At 29.6% G+C, this 15,541-nt stretch overlaps 1 protein-coding gene across 7 annotated transcripts in view; it reads left to right on the forward strand.

Annotated features, from left to right (window-relative positions):
• LOC134710604 (centrosomal protein of 170 kDa protein B-like) overlaps window positions 1-15,541 on the forward strand; it is a 65,630-nt gene that overhangs the window by 148 nt on the left and 49,941 nt on the right. For 2 of the 7 annotated variants that reach the window (XM_063570984.1, XM_063570985.1), the window contains exons 1-2: window positions 8,248-8,388; window positions 13,703-13,816. In XM_063570984.1, the coding sequence (XP_063427054.1) occupies window positions 8,263-8,388; window positions 13,703-13,816 (240 nt within the window). In that variant the 5' untranslated portion in view covers window positions 8,248-8,262. Of the gene's footprint in view, window positions 1-8,213; window positions 8,389-9,853; window positions 10,169-13,702; window positions 13,817-14,697; window positions 14,808-15,541 lie in introns of those variants that run through there. The other 5 variants (XM_063570979.1, XM_063570980.1, XM_063570981.1 and 2 more) reach the window with 5 other exon arrangements.

Here is a 15,541-nt window from a genome sequence, read left to right on the forward strand (position 1 = left end):
TAAGAAATTAGTATTGACAGTAAAAACATCAACAATGTTGCTGAAGTTCAACTTCGTCTGCTATAATTTTAAATGAGTCATTTGGTCTACAGTCAATTTTTAGTCAATTAAGTAATGAAAAAACAATTATATATATGAAATTGTTCTATTGGCATTGAAATTTACATATAATTGAGTCAGTTTTTACATTCCTATCAAGAAAAATATCTGAAGCTTTCATAGGTTTTGTTTACTCCTTTGCTTCATCAGTCCATAGTAGTCCTTATCAAAAATATCAATTACAATGTAAACAAAATGTGTAAACATGTTGTGTAATTTGTGTAATAACCAAAAGGATAGCTACCCAACAATGTCTACTGGTAAAACAATGTAACACACAATTTAATGGTAAGCACTCAAAGAAACACTAATTAATACATTACATAATCAATATATCTTCTTCATATCTATTCTTTTAATTACATGTACCTATAAATTATAATACGTACTGCATGGTTTGTGCTGAATAATCCAACTTACTGTGAAAAAAGCTGTCTGTTATCTTAATTAATATGTAAATATGGACAGAATTTCAAAGTAAATTGGTCATCAAAGTAAGAATCTTAAAAAAATAAGATTGCTTATAGTTATTGTATTGATCTATGATTATAGAATGACATCTAAAGGGCAATGTTTACTGAATGTAATACTTTGTATAATAAATTGGTAGTTACCAGTCTTTTGAAATGATGGGCATAGGCATAGTCAGCATGTACACAGACATAACAGGTGCAGATTGGTCTCTAATAAGTAGTTCATCTACTGTCTTTCAAACTTGCCAACTTGGCAGGTGCTTCCAACTGCAAGCTTGATTGACCAGGATTGTCAGTTTGAGGTTCTTTATGAACACAGGCTTCCTCCATAAATAATAGCTGATCCCACAAAATAGCCTATATGCATGTACATATATACATGATACATGTATAAAGTTTATATCATGTATATATGTAGAAGTGTTTAAATTGCCATTTGGTGTGAGCCAAATCTCTAGGTTGTAGACTGTACCAATTATGGTTTGCATTTACAAATTGGGACTTGGATGGAAAGTTGTCTCATTAGCTTCACACCACATATTTTGTATCTTTAAAACACCAACAGTCATTCAATCTTCTGAAATTTTTGAAGATGATTCCTTATACTTTTTATTAGGTTTACAACATGTACAAAATGTAGGTATTGTAAAACCCAGGGTCCAACCCATTATTTAGCCATAGAAAACGTCATGCACCAATTAAGTCATGCACATGACAGTCTTTTTGCATTTTTTCCATTCTAGAGATTCATACGTACTTCCTTGGTACATTTGTAGTGTTTTTACTATTTTAGTAATATAAAGATCATAAGCTTGAAGATTTTTGTGAGTGGCTAAATAGAATGATTGGGTTAAGGACTCATTTTGTATTATAAGAAATAAAATGAAAGATACTGGAAACTCTTCATCACGAATGGTACTATAAATACAACTGCAAATATATGTATAAAAATCTCTTACATAACATTGGAAAAACTCCAGCTTCCTCACAGTTTTTAGGTTATTGGCTGTCTACTGGAAACAGACAATGACTAGAAAATTTCTTTGTACTAGATGTTCTGTGATTGAACAAAATTGCTTACAAATGAAAGCATGTCATTTCTGTCATACCGAACACATCAGAAGTGTAGAATCATCTCAGTTCTTAATCCCAAACAACTGTGTTATATAACAAGGATTTTGAAAACCAACATGAGGCAGTTTTTTTTTTGTTATGGCTGTATTGAAGGAAAAAAAGGGCAATGATTTCAAAAGATTTATTTTTGTATTTACATTTATTCCATGTATAGTGTACACAAAATAAACATGATAAACACTTATTTAACTGGTCTAATATTGTATGTGATCACATTAAAGCTGAAGAATTTTGTCAGTTTTCAATATCTTCTAAATGAGTATATTTTTTTTTAAATGCTAGGGAGGGGGAGTGTCATGAGCTATTAGTGTTCAGTCTTATTTCAATTTGAGAAAAGTTTGGTCACATGCATCATTTACAATGATTAAAGAGGTTTTTTTCTGCTGACATAAATGTAGAGCTGGTTTATCAATTCTTGTAAGAACCATGCATGTACAAATGGATTAAGGTGGCAGATAATTATTTAGAAATACATGTAATAATTATATTTTTTAAGTACATACTGAACATGCTGAATGAAAGAAACTCATACATGTGCTTTTTATGGATTTATTCTCTACAACATACATGTACATGACATGTATATTCAAGAAGAAAAAAAGAAAAATCTTGGTTTTTTAAAATATATTTTTTTGTTTTTGTTTAAGTTACTTCTAAACCACCCACTCTTTGAGATAACACATTTACTAAGGACAAGTATAGTTTTAATCCACTGACAATGACTGACATCATCATAAAAATATTAGCATAAAAAAGAAGAAATCAGATTTCTAATTTTGAAATCATTCACAATTTGTCTGAGTATTTGAAATAAACTTTATAGTTCACACAAGGTAAACTCTTACTGGTGGTGTTGATTATGATTTAAGGCATTGAAATGTAATTGAAGGTGACAACACTCTGAATTACGACCCTAATGTCTTTTGAATACACATAAATAAATATTTCAGAATGAATAACCCTAAATAACCTGCATATACTGTGAGAAACCACCACAAAAGTGATGTTTAATGGAATTAACTTATGTACCCTGTATTGTGTACTTTAATGTTCTGTGATATTACATAATATTTTATCTTCAAATCAGTAAATGAATGGATTTATTTTTGTAGGTAAAAGAGGAACAAATTTATCCCTGTAGGGATAAATAATTCAAAATCAAATAAATTTTCTGTATTGCACAATTTTATGCATATATTATAGTACATGTATATATCTTGAGGGTTTAAACATATATAATATTCAAGGTATGGAACCTTTGAATATTGCAAATTTATGTTTTAGTAGATTTAAAGCTGAAGTCAAAAAGATTTTTGTTGATGGATAGTTTTTTTGTGTTCCATTTATATTCCAAATTATTCCATATACTTTTCAAGGCACACATGAAAGAATCTGTTACCTAATTCATGAACAGTAACATATTTATAGGCCATCATGTTGGAATGGTTTTGTCTGTTACTTACAAATAACGTATGGTAGTGACTATTTTGAACAATAGAACTTCAATTCCCATAACCAAAAAGCCCTATCCTATACATTGGAATTAAACTTTTTTTTATTGAAAAATGGAAACACTTTTGTGAACATGAAGGGCATCAAATATACAATGACGGCCATCCAACGACCAATGCCACTTAAACTCAGGTTGATAGTTGTCTCATTGGCAAGTCAAACCACATCTTTTTATTTTTATATTGCTACTTTAGTCACTTTTAAGTGTATCTGATAAGTCAAAATGAAAATAAAAAAAAAATATGTATAGATAGAGAATACACTGCTTTGGTCTCATTATGAGTGTGCAAGCAATAGAATTTCTATCGTGGAGTGAACATATGTTCCTACGTGTTTACAATATGTATGATGGCTGTCATGGTATAATTACACATCAAATTATCAAAGAAATTGTTGTATACTTTAATCTTATTAATTGAAAAACTATGTAATCGAAAATATGTCATAATGCACTACATAATTTTATTCATTATACATATGTATTTATTCCTGCTCATATGGTTTTGTAATGAAATGTAAAAAAACATTTCCTTGGGGACTGACATATGAAATTACCTATATCAATGCTGGTGAATTTTAGATATGATTTAGATGAAATATTCTTTTCATGTGAATATCAACAACCTCATATATTAAACGTAGATATGATTACATCATGGTAATAATCTCTTTTGTCTATATGCATTGTGTGTTTTGTATTGGAAGATCTAAATGTTCAGTGAAGTGGAACGGTAATTGCCGATAAGAAAAGGAACAACTGTTGATAGTATACTTGTTTAAAATCTGATAATCTTGACAAATATAAAGATTAATGAATGGTTGAGTATTTCTGTGTCGAAAGGTCAGACTTTTTGTTGGTGTTGAAAAGGCGGAATTAATGAGTTGAATATACCTATATTATATGTTAAAAAAATAATAAGTCCTGTTTCCAGAACAATATTGTATGCAGATTTCTAACTAAGGTCAGTTCATGGGTCCTTGTTCAATTTTCTCATGAAGACTGAAATAATAAATTATATAGCAATTAAATTTCTTCTTCTAACTGTTGGACTCAGCATAGCTGAAAAAGACAAGTCTCTGGTCTCTCTTCAAAAAAAATCTTAGTGAAAACCCTGGTATGAAAAAAAAAGAAAAATAGTGCAGTTTATATACAGGTATACATGTTCATATAATACAGGCAGTTTAATTTTTAAAAAAAATGTTTTTATGATTTCAATTGGTTACTGAGCAGTGAGCAATTACACATCTTTTGTCATCAAAGTTCAGGTGTTAAAATTAACATTGAAGTGAAGGTTATACAATAACGTCATGTACTGTACATGTTGACATTGAAATTAATGATGATGTCTCTCCCCCAACACCATAGGTCCTCCAGCTCATATGATTATGGAATTGAGTCATGATATTTTGAAGCTACACCTGTATTTATTGTGTCGAGTTGACAATGTTATCATAGATCTGGAACTTATTAAGTATATGTTGTTTAGTCAAAGCTTTGATTTAGCCTTTTATACATGTTCAATGTATATCTGTGACTGAGTTGAAGAACAGCAACAAAAGATTTGTTTCCCTTTGCTTTTGTTTTTCATTGGTTTGTAATGATTTTATGTCATGCTATCATGGCCATTACTTCAGTTTATACATTTATGTAATCAAATGTTACATGTTTCACTGATAATATGCATTGTAAGATTTGTATTTCTTGTATTAGGTTTGTTGTCTGAACTTCCAAACTGATATTAGATGTGATAATTAAAACATGAAATATACTGCAAAGAAATTATACCATTTTAAATTAGAATTCATACACTAATCATTTTTGGGGACCCTTTTATAGCTTGCTGTTTGGTGTGAGCCAAGGCTTGTGAAGTGTTGAAGACTATACTTTGACCCATAATGGTTTACTTTTTACAAATTGTGACTTGGAATGGAGGGTTATCTCATTGGCACTCATATCACATCTTCTTATATCTATTAATCAATATGACTTCTCAATTTTCAGCCTATTGTTCAGATGGACAACAGCAATAAAAACTGTTCATTTATTAAACTGGTTAATTTTATAGTATTCCATGCAATTTGGGTTTCATGTACATGAATCTAAAGTTAAAAACTTGACCTCTAGGGTTAAAAAGTGAATTATCATATAACTTTCAGAAAGTTAGAATTTAGATTACGGAATCAAGCTGACAAAAGTATTGTCTAAAGTTTGATAAAATGGTTATCTTGGCTCAATGTGTGTTTAACAATCACTGAAAAGTATTGCTTTTTTCTGAATTACAAAATTTCTGTAATATTGCAAAATCAGGAGTACAAATTTTTACTGTTACAAATCTTTCAGTTATAAATATTCATTCACTTTAATGAAACTGACTCCTATACTTTTCATCAACATGATATTTTGTTATCAAGTGATGTCAGCACATATTTAGAATACCTTTACTACATAAGCGCAAGCTGTTACTTTAATATTTTGAAGATTTGTGATTCTGACATTTTTACAAATGAAAATTAAGTTGTATACTTATATTTTTTTTTTATAACTTATTAGGTAATTGGGGGTGAATAGTTCAAGCAGTAGTGGTTAAGAAAGTATACATGTATATACAAAAATGTATTATTATTTATGGGAAACAAATTTTGTAGATTTTTTTTATAATGATTGCTTATGTTTTGAACGTGTTCAACAAAATACAAATTGACTTTTAAGGCTTATATGGAGGATTTTATAAAGCTGTAAAATATAAATTTCATTATTGCTCCAAAAAATCTACAAAAAATATTATTTTTTTATTGAAAATCTTGATTTTTTTTACAGTTAAAAGTTACATTGTACTAAGAGCCATAGAGATATAGAAACCTTGCATGTTTTTTTTATAAGTACCTGTGTCAAGGCAGAAAGTTGAAAAAATATGCAAAAGTTACTAATACTTCATATTTGTCACAAACAAGTTTAATTTGTCTATATGACAATAAAGATTATTATTATTCAGTATTAAATTGCATTTCTTTGCTAATCTGTTCTTAAATCAAATGAAAGTACATAAAAACTGCATGACATGCACGGTATATCGTAACCCAGGGCATATATAGTATATCCATAAATATACTTAACAGGTATAATCGTATTACAACCTTTCTAAGTGTCATGTCTTCATTACAAACCCTTTCAAGGAAACAGACAGAGATGTTGGATGAAAAATGTAATTTAATATGTTTTAAAAAGTTGTTTTTAAGTTTTTTTTTAGATGAACCAAGTTACGTATATATGTTAACTTATATTATATTGTATATAGTAAGACTTTTTACAAATTTATCCTATTTGAGCTGTTACATTTGTAAGTTGTAAATGGAATTTTTAGGGAATCTTTGAATAGAATAAGTTCTAATTTTGTGAGAATTCCTACAAATGAAATGGCTACTGAAAACCCTCTCATTGACGAGGGCATTATCAATTAAGTAGCAGAAAAACCAGGATGTCAAGGGAGATAATCAAACTGATTGGAGCCTTTTTTGGAAAATCTTTAAAAAATTTGTCTTTTTCTAATATGTAACATTACTCTTGTATGGACAAATGATTGAGTCTATTAGCATTACAAATTAGAATTTGTTGTGAATTTGAAACAATTTTCTACTATTATTTTTTATTATTAACAATTATAAAATTTTGAATAATTACCTATTAGCAGATAATTTGAGGAAATAAATCTGCAAATTAATTGAGAGCAAAAAAGATTTGATTGATTGTTGGTTGCTTTACGGCGCATTAGCACAAAAAGGCTATATCGCGGCGAGAGCTAATTCGAATAATTTTTACAATTTAAATGAGAGTAAAAAAGAAAGCACACTCACCTTAGGCAAATACTGAAGGAAAAAGTGTACATGTATACTTGCCAGTTTAAGGGAGGGGCACTTTTTTACAATTTTTATGTAATCCAGCTCATTGTACTAATATTTTGATTAGGACAAAAGTTTTAATATATCATTCTATGGTCTGTAAATTTGAGTAAATGTATGTTTACTGGAAGTTATTATTCTTCAGGAAAAATATATAGAAGTGGCCCCCCACTTCATTCTAATTAAATAATGACCTTATATTTACTTAATTATTTTGTTCAAATACTTCATGTCAGAAAGTCTGTTTGTGTCCAGACAAGAATAGAAATGAAAAGCGAATTATGATATAATTTAATTTCACCTATGCCTAAGTTTACTTTTTTGTTGTATCTAAGAGTTGTTAGATGACGGAAAGTGATTGTACGTTTCATTTCAAACTCATTATCATAATACAAATTTAAATGATGACCTTTATCTCTTTAATTGAAATTCCATAAATTTAAAATCGGTGCCAATCGTAAAGGATTGTATACTACTTACCTTAAATCTGGTAGAGTATTACGAAGTGAAATTTTATACAAGTCGAATGATAATACTATCAGTGATTTTGCCACGGGGTGAAGAGCCCGCCCTCAGACCATGACAATAACAACAGTGTTTTGATTAATTAAGGTGTTCATCAGATTACTATTATCCTACTGTTAGTTTTGGACAGTGAAGTTGATTATCTTTATACATGTATGCAGCAGCAGGATTTTATTTACTGGATTTGAAGAAAAAAAACCGAAAGGATTATTTCATGGAATATAAATTGTGCATTTTTTAAACAGCCACCTGTGAGAAGTTTCTTTTCTATTGTTTATGTGAATTTAATTAATTGGCAATTTGGCAGTTATTCTTTCTTCGTAGATTAAAATAATCAAATTTCAAAAACTATTTGCAAAATCAAGGACTTTTGTATATATATGAATATACAGACAATTTTCGTTTAGAATTTCGTCTTGTATATGTGATATTATAATCAGTGTCCTCTAATGTATATACCTATATATATATTCATTTGACTTATCAAGTTTCGGTGTTAGTATAAAGCTTCTGTACAAATTATAAAGACATCTGATAGTTTATTCAGTGGATCTAATCCATTAACACCTAACTAATGTACATTAATCTGAATTAATGTGAAGAAATGTGTGGGATTTATAATATGGATAAAGCATTATCTAAAGCTCATATGCTCATTTCCAAACTTCAGAAAAAATATGGATTTAAGTACAAATCAGGGAATTACTTGTCTTCAGATTTATCTACAGAACTCATCAGTGAGGAAAAGGTAGGATGCAAAGAAAAAAAATATTAAAAACTTCTTTCATGACCTTTAGTACATGTATATATATGCATGTATGTACATCATGTACCTGTTGAAGATTTATGTCATTAAAAATGACAATGTGCGCAAGATTTTAGATGGTTTAGATTTGATGTGGTTTGCAAGATTGCAAATGTGTGGTTATTACCTTCATTTGGTACTTGAAACCAAAAGATACCTGGGAAAAAAGATTTTTATGAATGATTGTAATGTTATAATTCTTTGAGATTAGAGTTATGTCCCCTGAAGTATTTTTTTTTTGTGGTAATGGTATATGCAGATGTCTAGCTGTAATATTTATTGAATGTGATGTGACATGCCTTTATTACACAATTTGAACATCTGGTAGAAACTGATTACAAATATTTTTACATTTGCATGTAATAACTGTTGTTACATGCTGCAAGAAATTACATGAATGATCTAGCTCTGTTGTATGGCATTGGGTCTAAAGTAATTGAAATTTAAGGAACTCTTGAAGTTTCAAGTTTGCTGTAGGTTAAATATCATCATGTATTGAATTTTAAAATCTTCTTATTGTATATTCTATTATTGAAACAATGCTGTATTCTTTTGAAAGCTGAAGATCCGAATTTTAAATGCATAAGATCTTGAAAGGGTTTTGTTAGATTTGATCAAATGTATATTTATGCTACTAATCAGCTTGCATCTATTGGATAAAAAAAGTCAATTTTAAAAATTGGATTTTAATAACACATAAAAAAATCTATATAAAAGTCATTTGCAATATCAAGGATTTGTATAGGTAATTCATATTGTAAAAGGCAACCTTGTACAAATTCAGAAGACAAATAGGTCCCACAGTTTAATAAAGGCTAAAAATTGGACCAAGTAAATAAAATGTTACAATTACTGTAACTAGATATCAAGTTCTAGAATTGAAATAGTGTTTAAAGAATTTTTTTCTCAAAAATATAAAGGCCATTGGCAATAATTCATACTTTTGAATATTTCTGTGAGAAAATGTGAATTTGAATAAATAAGATATAGCAGGTTTATAGGAATTACTATTAATAGGAGGGGCGGTTTGTTCTTGACTTAAATGGATTATTCAGATTGTGTGTATTGATACAGTTTGGTCCACTTTTCTGTGATAATGTGCCAAGGGACTATTGTTTTTATTAAATCAGCAGTTTGTTATAAATCATTAACAGATCTGGGGGGCCCAGTCTATAAATTGCCAAGGGAGATGCGAAAAAGAAGTTCACCAGTACATTTGTAATATTAAGCTGTTAGGGAACGTGAGGATTGGTGTTTTAACAATTGTACCTTTATTAAAATTCGTTACATAATTAAAAATAAAGGTAAAAAACGACAACATTTACATCAATACTGAGTCATTGGTGCAAGCTGTTTACATCTAACAAACAGCTGTACAGGTAATCTCTCGTTAGTTATTGGCTTCAGGTATATGGCAGTTTCTACCTGTCCGTTCAACGATACATCCCTCAATGAATTCTCAGGATAATATCGATATAGATCATCTTGTCAACAAATATGTGGTCAGTTTGGAAAGATACTGAAAAAGACTTTTATTATATACTAAATATACCATAAGTGACATGATTTATAGGACAGTCATTTTTGGAAAAAATAATGATGAAAAACAATGAATTTTAAACATACAAATAGCCATTCCAATATTTTTGCCATACATGGTCATTTACAATTCAAACTGTTGACCAGGATTTATTTTGGTGGAGATTCCGAATTTTCTTCAGAGGTGAGGATAAATATTTTCTTTCTGTATTTTGATTTATTTTATTGATTTGAAGAAACATGTGCAAGTTGTCAGAAGTACGTCACATGTTTCATGTTATAAGACTATCGAAAATAAAATCAGTTATTTTCTATTTATTTTATTTTTCTACCTTCATTTCATCTTTATAAGAAATAGTATAAGGTTGGACAATTATAATAGTCTATATTGGCATGCCATATAGCACAAATATAAATAAGAACAAAGGACTACTGGTGAAAGTCACAACATATTCATGATATTGACAAGGGGATGGGGGAGGTCTTGTCTGGAATAAAAGCTTAGAAAATGATGCTTGCAGTGTTATCTGGTTTATAAAACGTGATGTCTGCAGTGGAACTTCAGTTCCTGTTGGTTTATAAAAAATGGTGGTAGCAGTGGCACTTCAGTTCCTGTTGGTTTATAAAACATGGGGGTAGCAGTGGCACTTTAGTTCCTATTGGTTTATAAAACATGTGGGATGCCATGGCACTTCAGTTCACATAGATTTATAAAGCATTGTGGCTTTAGTGGCACATATTTCTGTTGAACCAAGCATTTATAGATTGGCAAATTGATACTGATTCAAAAGAGCCACTTGAACCGCTTGAACTGATTGAGTGACCTAAGATTTTTTTCTTTTTATTCCCCACTTAGTGGCTTTAAGTTTTTTCTGGTCTGTGTGTCTGTAAATTAGTTTAAACATATTTGTTTATACATAGTGGATTGGGAAACAAGTTATTGCAACTTATATTAATCCTGTTCCACTTTGCAGGTGTGAGTGCTGCCGTGTAGGGGCATTCGTCTGATCTTTTTCGAAATCTATGTGTGTCTGTGCTTTCGTCTGTCTGTCCTACTTCAGGTTAAAGTTTTCGGTCAAGGTAGTTTTTGATGAAGTCAAAGTCCAATCAATGTGAAACTTTGAACATATGATCATTCTAATTTTAATGCCAAATTAGTGTTTTGATCCTAAAGTGACAGTCCACTGAACATTGAAAATGATAGTGTGAGTGGGGCATCTGTATTCTATGGACTCATTCTTGTTAAATTAACTATTCTGTTGGGGAGTTAGTTGACCTGAATTGTTTTCTTGAACATTCAACAGGCAGTCTTTAAAAACTAACAATTTCCACAAAATTATTTTTAGTTTTATGCTGACTCAGCTAGTAGTAGCATACATTTAAAAACAGTTTTAGTTTTTATTGAAATTTAAAACACATACATTATACATTGTAACACTATATCCTGGATCAGTTACAAAAAGATTTTAATTCACTATAAACAACTTACTCTAAACTGATGACCCAAGCAAAAAATGATAAAGATGGATATTAAGTATGTTAGACAGCAACCTAGAAAGTAAATGCAACAAGTCCATAAAACATTGTTTCAAGAATGGCCCATTGTCTTAACCATATATAAAGCTTTAAATAGTTTAGAATCCAGACAAGGTGTCAATAAATTTATCAGACTACTAAACATTTGTCATCAACCACCAAAAATTCTTGTAAGGATTAGATACACTAAAGTATAGCAAAACACAGCTACCAACACACCAACATGTGACAGGCTAGTACTATTTTTAAGGACTTATCCCTCCCAAAGTTTGATTTGAATCCCACAAGCTTGATTGTATTGACTGTGGCAGCTTTGCCTTTTACAGTCAAATCAGAAAACATAAATAATTTACTGAAACATTTTAGATGTCATTTGAAGCTCTTAGATAGCAAACATTACAAGTGACTAGCTTCAAAAATCAATATATAGTTTTTATATGATATTTTTTAAGAACTCTTCATTTACTTGCATTAAAACAAAATATTGATTCCATACTGTTAAAGATAGGCAGTTCATTGTTAAATGAATACAAATGGCATACTAATATGAACTTATAGAGTCTAATATGATTCATGGGACTTATTTAACAGTGATAATACCATTTAGTACTATACTTTGGTGGATAGCTAGGATAGTACCATTCTGGAAATGCAGCAATGCATAAAATTATAACCACTCCTTAGCAATAAATAGTTATGATTCTGAAAATTCCAGCTTCCAATCAATATTCTATTAGGTTCTAATAAAGCTATGGAAGACTAGAGTTCAGGATTGTCATTTTAACCAATGGTCGATGAAAACATATTGTTAGAATTACTCTGTATGGCTTAATTATTTATGTCTTTAAAAAAACAATTATGAAAACATCAATTTCGGTTTATCCTTAGCAGGAATATCTCCTTGTTTCAATTAATCATTTTAAAACTAAATAGATATCCAAATTTTTTTTCTTTGTTTGCCTTGTGTGTCATTGGAATTGGGTTGCTGTCTTATAGTCTGAAATCCTTACATTTTCTTTTTATGCCCTGCTGTAGCTGAGGGTGCATTAAGATTAGGTTTTGCCCTTAACAGCCAAAATGTGTAAGTTTCAGACAGATATACATTTGCATATTGATTATTCATAACTGTGTATTAATTTTATTGGGAGGAGCAATTATTTGATGACAAGATAAGGGTATCCTTGAAATCTTATAAATATTATAAATATTACTACTGGTAGGTAAATTGCTATGACATAATATTAGAGGCCTGCAGATCAAAGTTGTTCAATGAAGGATGACACAAAAATAGATAGTTTTTGTCAGTTTCTGATGATTTCTTTTCATTCATGACCGTGTATGGTCACGACAATCTTAAAAATTCAAATTTTAAGGTTTTGCTAATGCTAAGATAAAAAATTAAAATTCTAGACAGGAAATACTCATGTCTAGTCTCTGTTGCAATCTCTTTTTAAAAGGTTTTCATGTAAATATTCAAGTACATCACATGCATCAGTTAATAATAATGATATTTAAGCATACGACCAAAAGCAGGCTTATCCTGTACATTTATATATGATCATAAAGGACATTTTCATGCCATCAATTTATGCATAATTGGATTTGTATGGTGTTAAAATATTGTAAAGTTTACTTGATATGTGGTTAAGCTTTCAACATATAGGTATATAAATATAGGTTACTCCTGAAGGGGGAGGACAATCCATCTCAAATGGGAGTCACATATATAATTAAATTTAAAAGTAATCCTTGAAATTTTAAGTGTGAATATTAAGAAAGATGGCCATGTGTAATTTGCTTAGACCAAGTCACCTTGACAATTTTCTAAAAGGAGTCAGATGTATAATTAAATTATAAGTAATCCTCGAAAATTTTAATGTGAAGATTAAGAATGATGGGTATTTAGCTTAGACTAAGTCACCTTGGCAAATTTTAGAGCCAAATATCTTAAGCTTACATACAATCTATGACAAGTGTCTTGTTGAATATTTTTGTTTGTACTGGTCAGTTTATTTAAATAAATTTTATTTAGGAATATCTAAGGACAAACATTCAAAGTTTTGACAAGTTTAATACATTAACTGTGGACTCTAAAAAATACCTGGTTGTTTTAATTTAAAATATTAAAATCAGAAATCAAACTTAAGTTTTAAATCAAACATTTACTATTCTTGTTTTACAGGACCCAGAAACAAGTACAGATGACTGGGGTCTGGTGGATGAATGTGGTCAGAGGTACCTCCTACCCAAGACCATGCTGTTCATGGGGAGGGAGGAGTGTGATATAGTTGTCCAGGTAAGATCTTGTGGTACATTCTATACAATATAATACAGATGGGAATTGCAATAAGAAGAAATAATGAAAAATTGAATGAAAATGAATAAATATGAAAGTTACACCACAGACAATAAATATATAAGTTCTTGCCACTGGTAATTTCACGGTGATTTCATTGCTAGATATTGAAATCACTATATTTTGTTATGGTGGATTGGTGGTATCTTTATTCTGGTTACCTTATCCTACCTTTCTGACATCCACTTTAGCATATATTTTTCTCCCTCTAGTGGGGCTATATTGCAATCAGTTTATCATTTCATTTATTTATCACTTTGTTCATCCAACAAATATTTTGGAACACTGTTCTCAAAAACTACAAAAAAAACCATCCTGCTTTAATAACAGACACATTTTATGGTCCCAATATATACCTATCCTTGCAGAAAAGAATATTTAGAGTAGAGACCCATGCTTAATCTGACTTTTTTTTCTGGTCCCCCAGTGTTTCAGAATAGACAAGTTACACCGTATTTTGAAGTTCTTGTACATTTCTAGTCTTTAAAAAAACCCAACTAAAATTCATATCAACACACAAATTTCATAGATCTAATTTCAGATGATAATACTGAATTGGGAGTGTTTAGAAATCAAAACTTAATGTGTCAATAAACTGACAATAAATTCCACAGATTTGATGATCAATATGCCATTATATGGTTTGTTATTAGGATCAACACATTGTTGGAATGTTCGTTTGATATTTATCCAAAAGATTGCCTGTGCCATTATTAACACTTTCTCTCAGTTAATGTGAAGATAAATTAGAGTTATTCCCCTTTAAATGATCATATGACCTGACTGATTTTGTGAATGTAATGTTATGTTTGTGATGGAAACCTGTTCGACCACATGTGCTATTTAAACCGTTAATATTGTTAAAAAAGATATTGGGAGGATAAATAAGATAAATAACTGTTCGAAGGAATAAAAAAGTCAAAAATTAAATGTAAGTATGCTAAGGAATTTATTATATTGATTTTCTTCTTCTATAGTTCCAGGTTATTATCATGTAGTCAGAGACCTGAGATATTGGTTTTAAATTAAACATGTTTATTTTTGAATTTACCTTCTGTAACATGTGGAAGTAGAAATGATAATTGTATAGCTTCAGGTCAAGAACCAATATTGTTATATTTGACACGTTTTTTATCATCAAAGAAACGTTATAACTACATGTATTTATGGTAGAAAAATTTAAATTAGATGTAAAGTTTAATGACATAAGTAATATCCTACTGTGAAAAAATATTAAGTTACTTTGTGTAAACTTTATCGTAGAATGAATCAGCTTAGTATATGTTCCACATAAATTTGTCTTTTTAAAAAAGATCTTTCAATATTCAAGTTGGAAAATGAGCTTTTATATACTTTCTGTCCTGAAATAAGAGATATACAATGGATATATTTGTATAAACTAAATTCAGTTATTTGAGTAAGGTATACATTTATTTTTTGTTCTGATATCAGAATTCATTTGGACACAAATCATTTTCAAGTAGTAACTTGTATCAAATAAATTATTTCATTCATAAATGGATAGAGATCGTATCAGTTTTAGGATCAAAATTCCTATTTTATTTAGATTACAAGGTACTTTTAAAGTCAGGAGATTGGAAACTTAAATAAATTTGTGGTTGTTTAGTAAGTTAAATGGTCAAAATTAAACAGGAAAAATAGACT

This window comes from Mytilus trossulus, chromosome 3 (genome assembly GCF_036588685.1).
Source record: "Mytilus trossulus isolate FHL-02 chromosome 3, PNRI_Mtr1.1.1.hap1, whole genome shotgun sequence".
NCBI lineage: Eukaryota > Metazoa > Mollusca > Bivalvia > Mytilida > Mytilidae > Mytilus > Mytilus trossulus.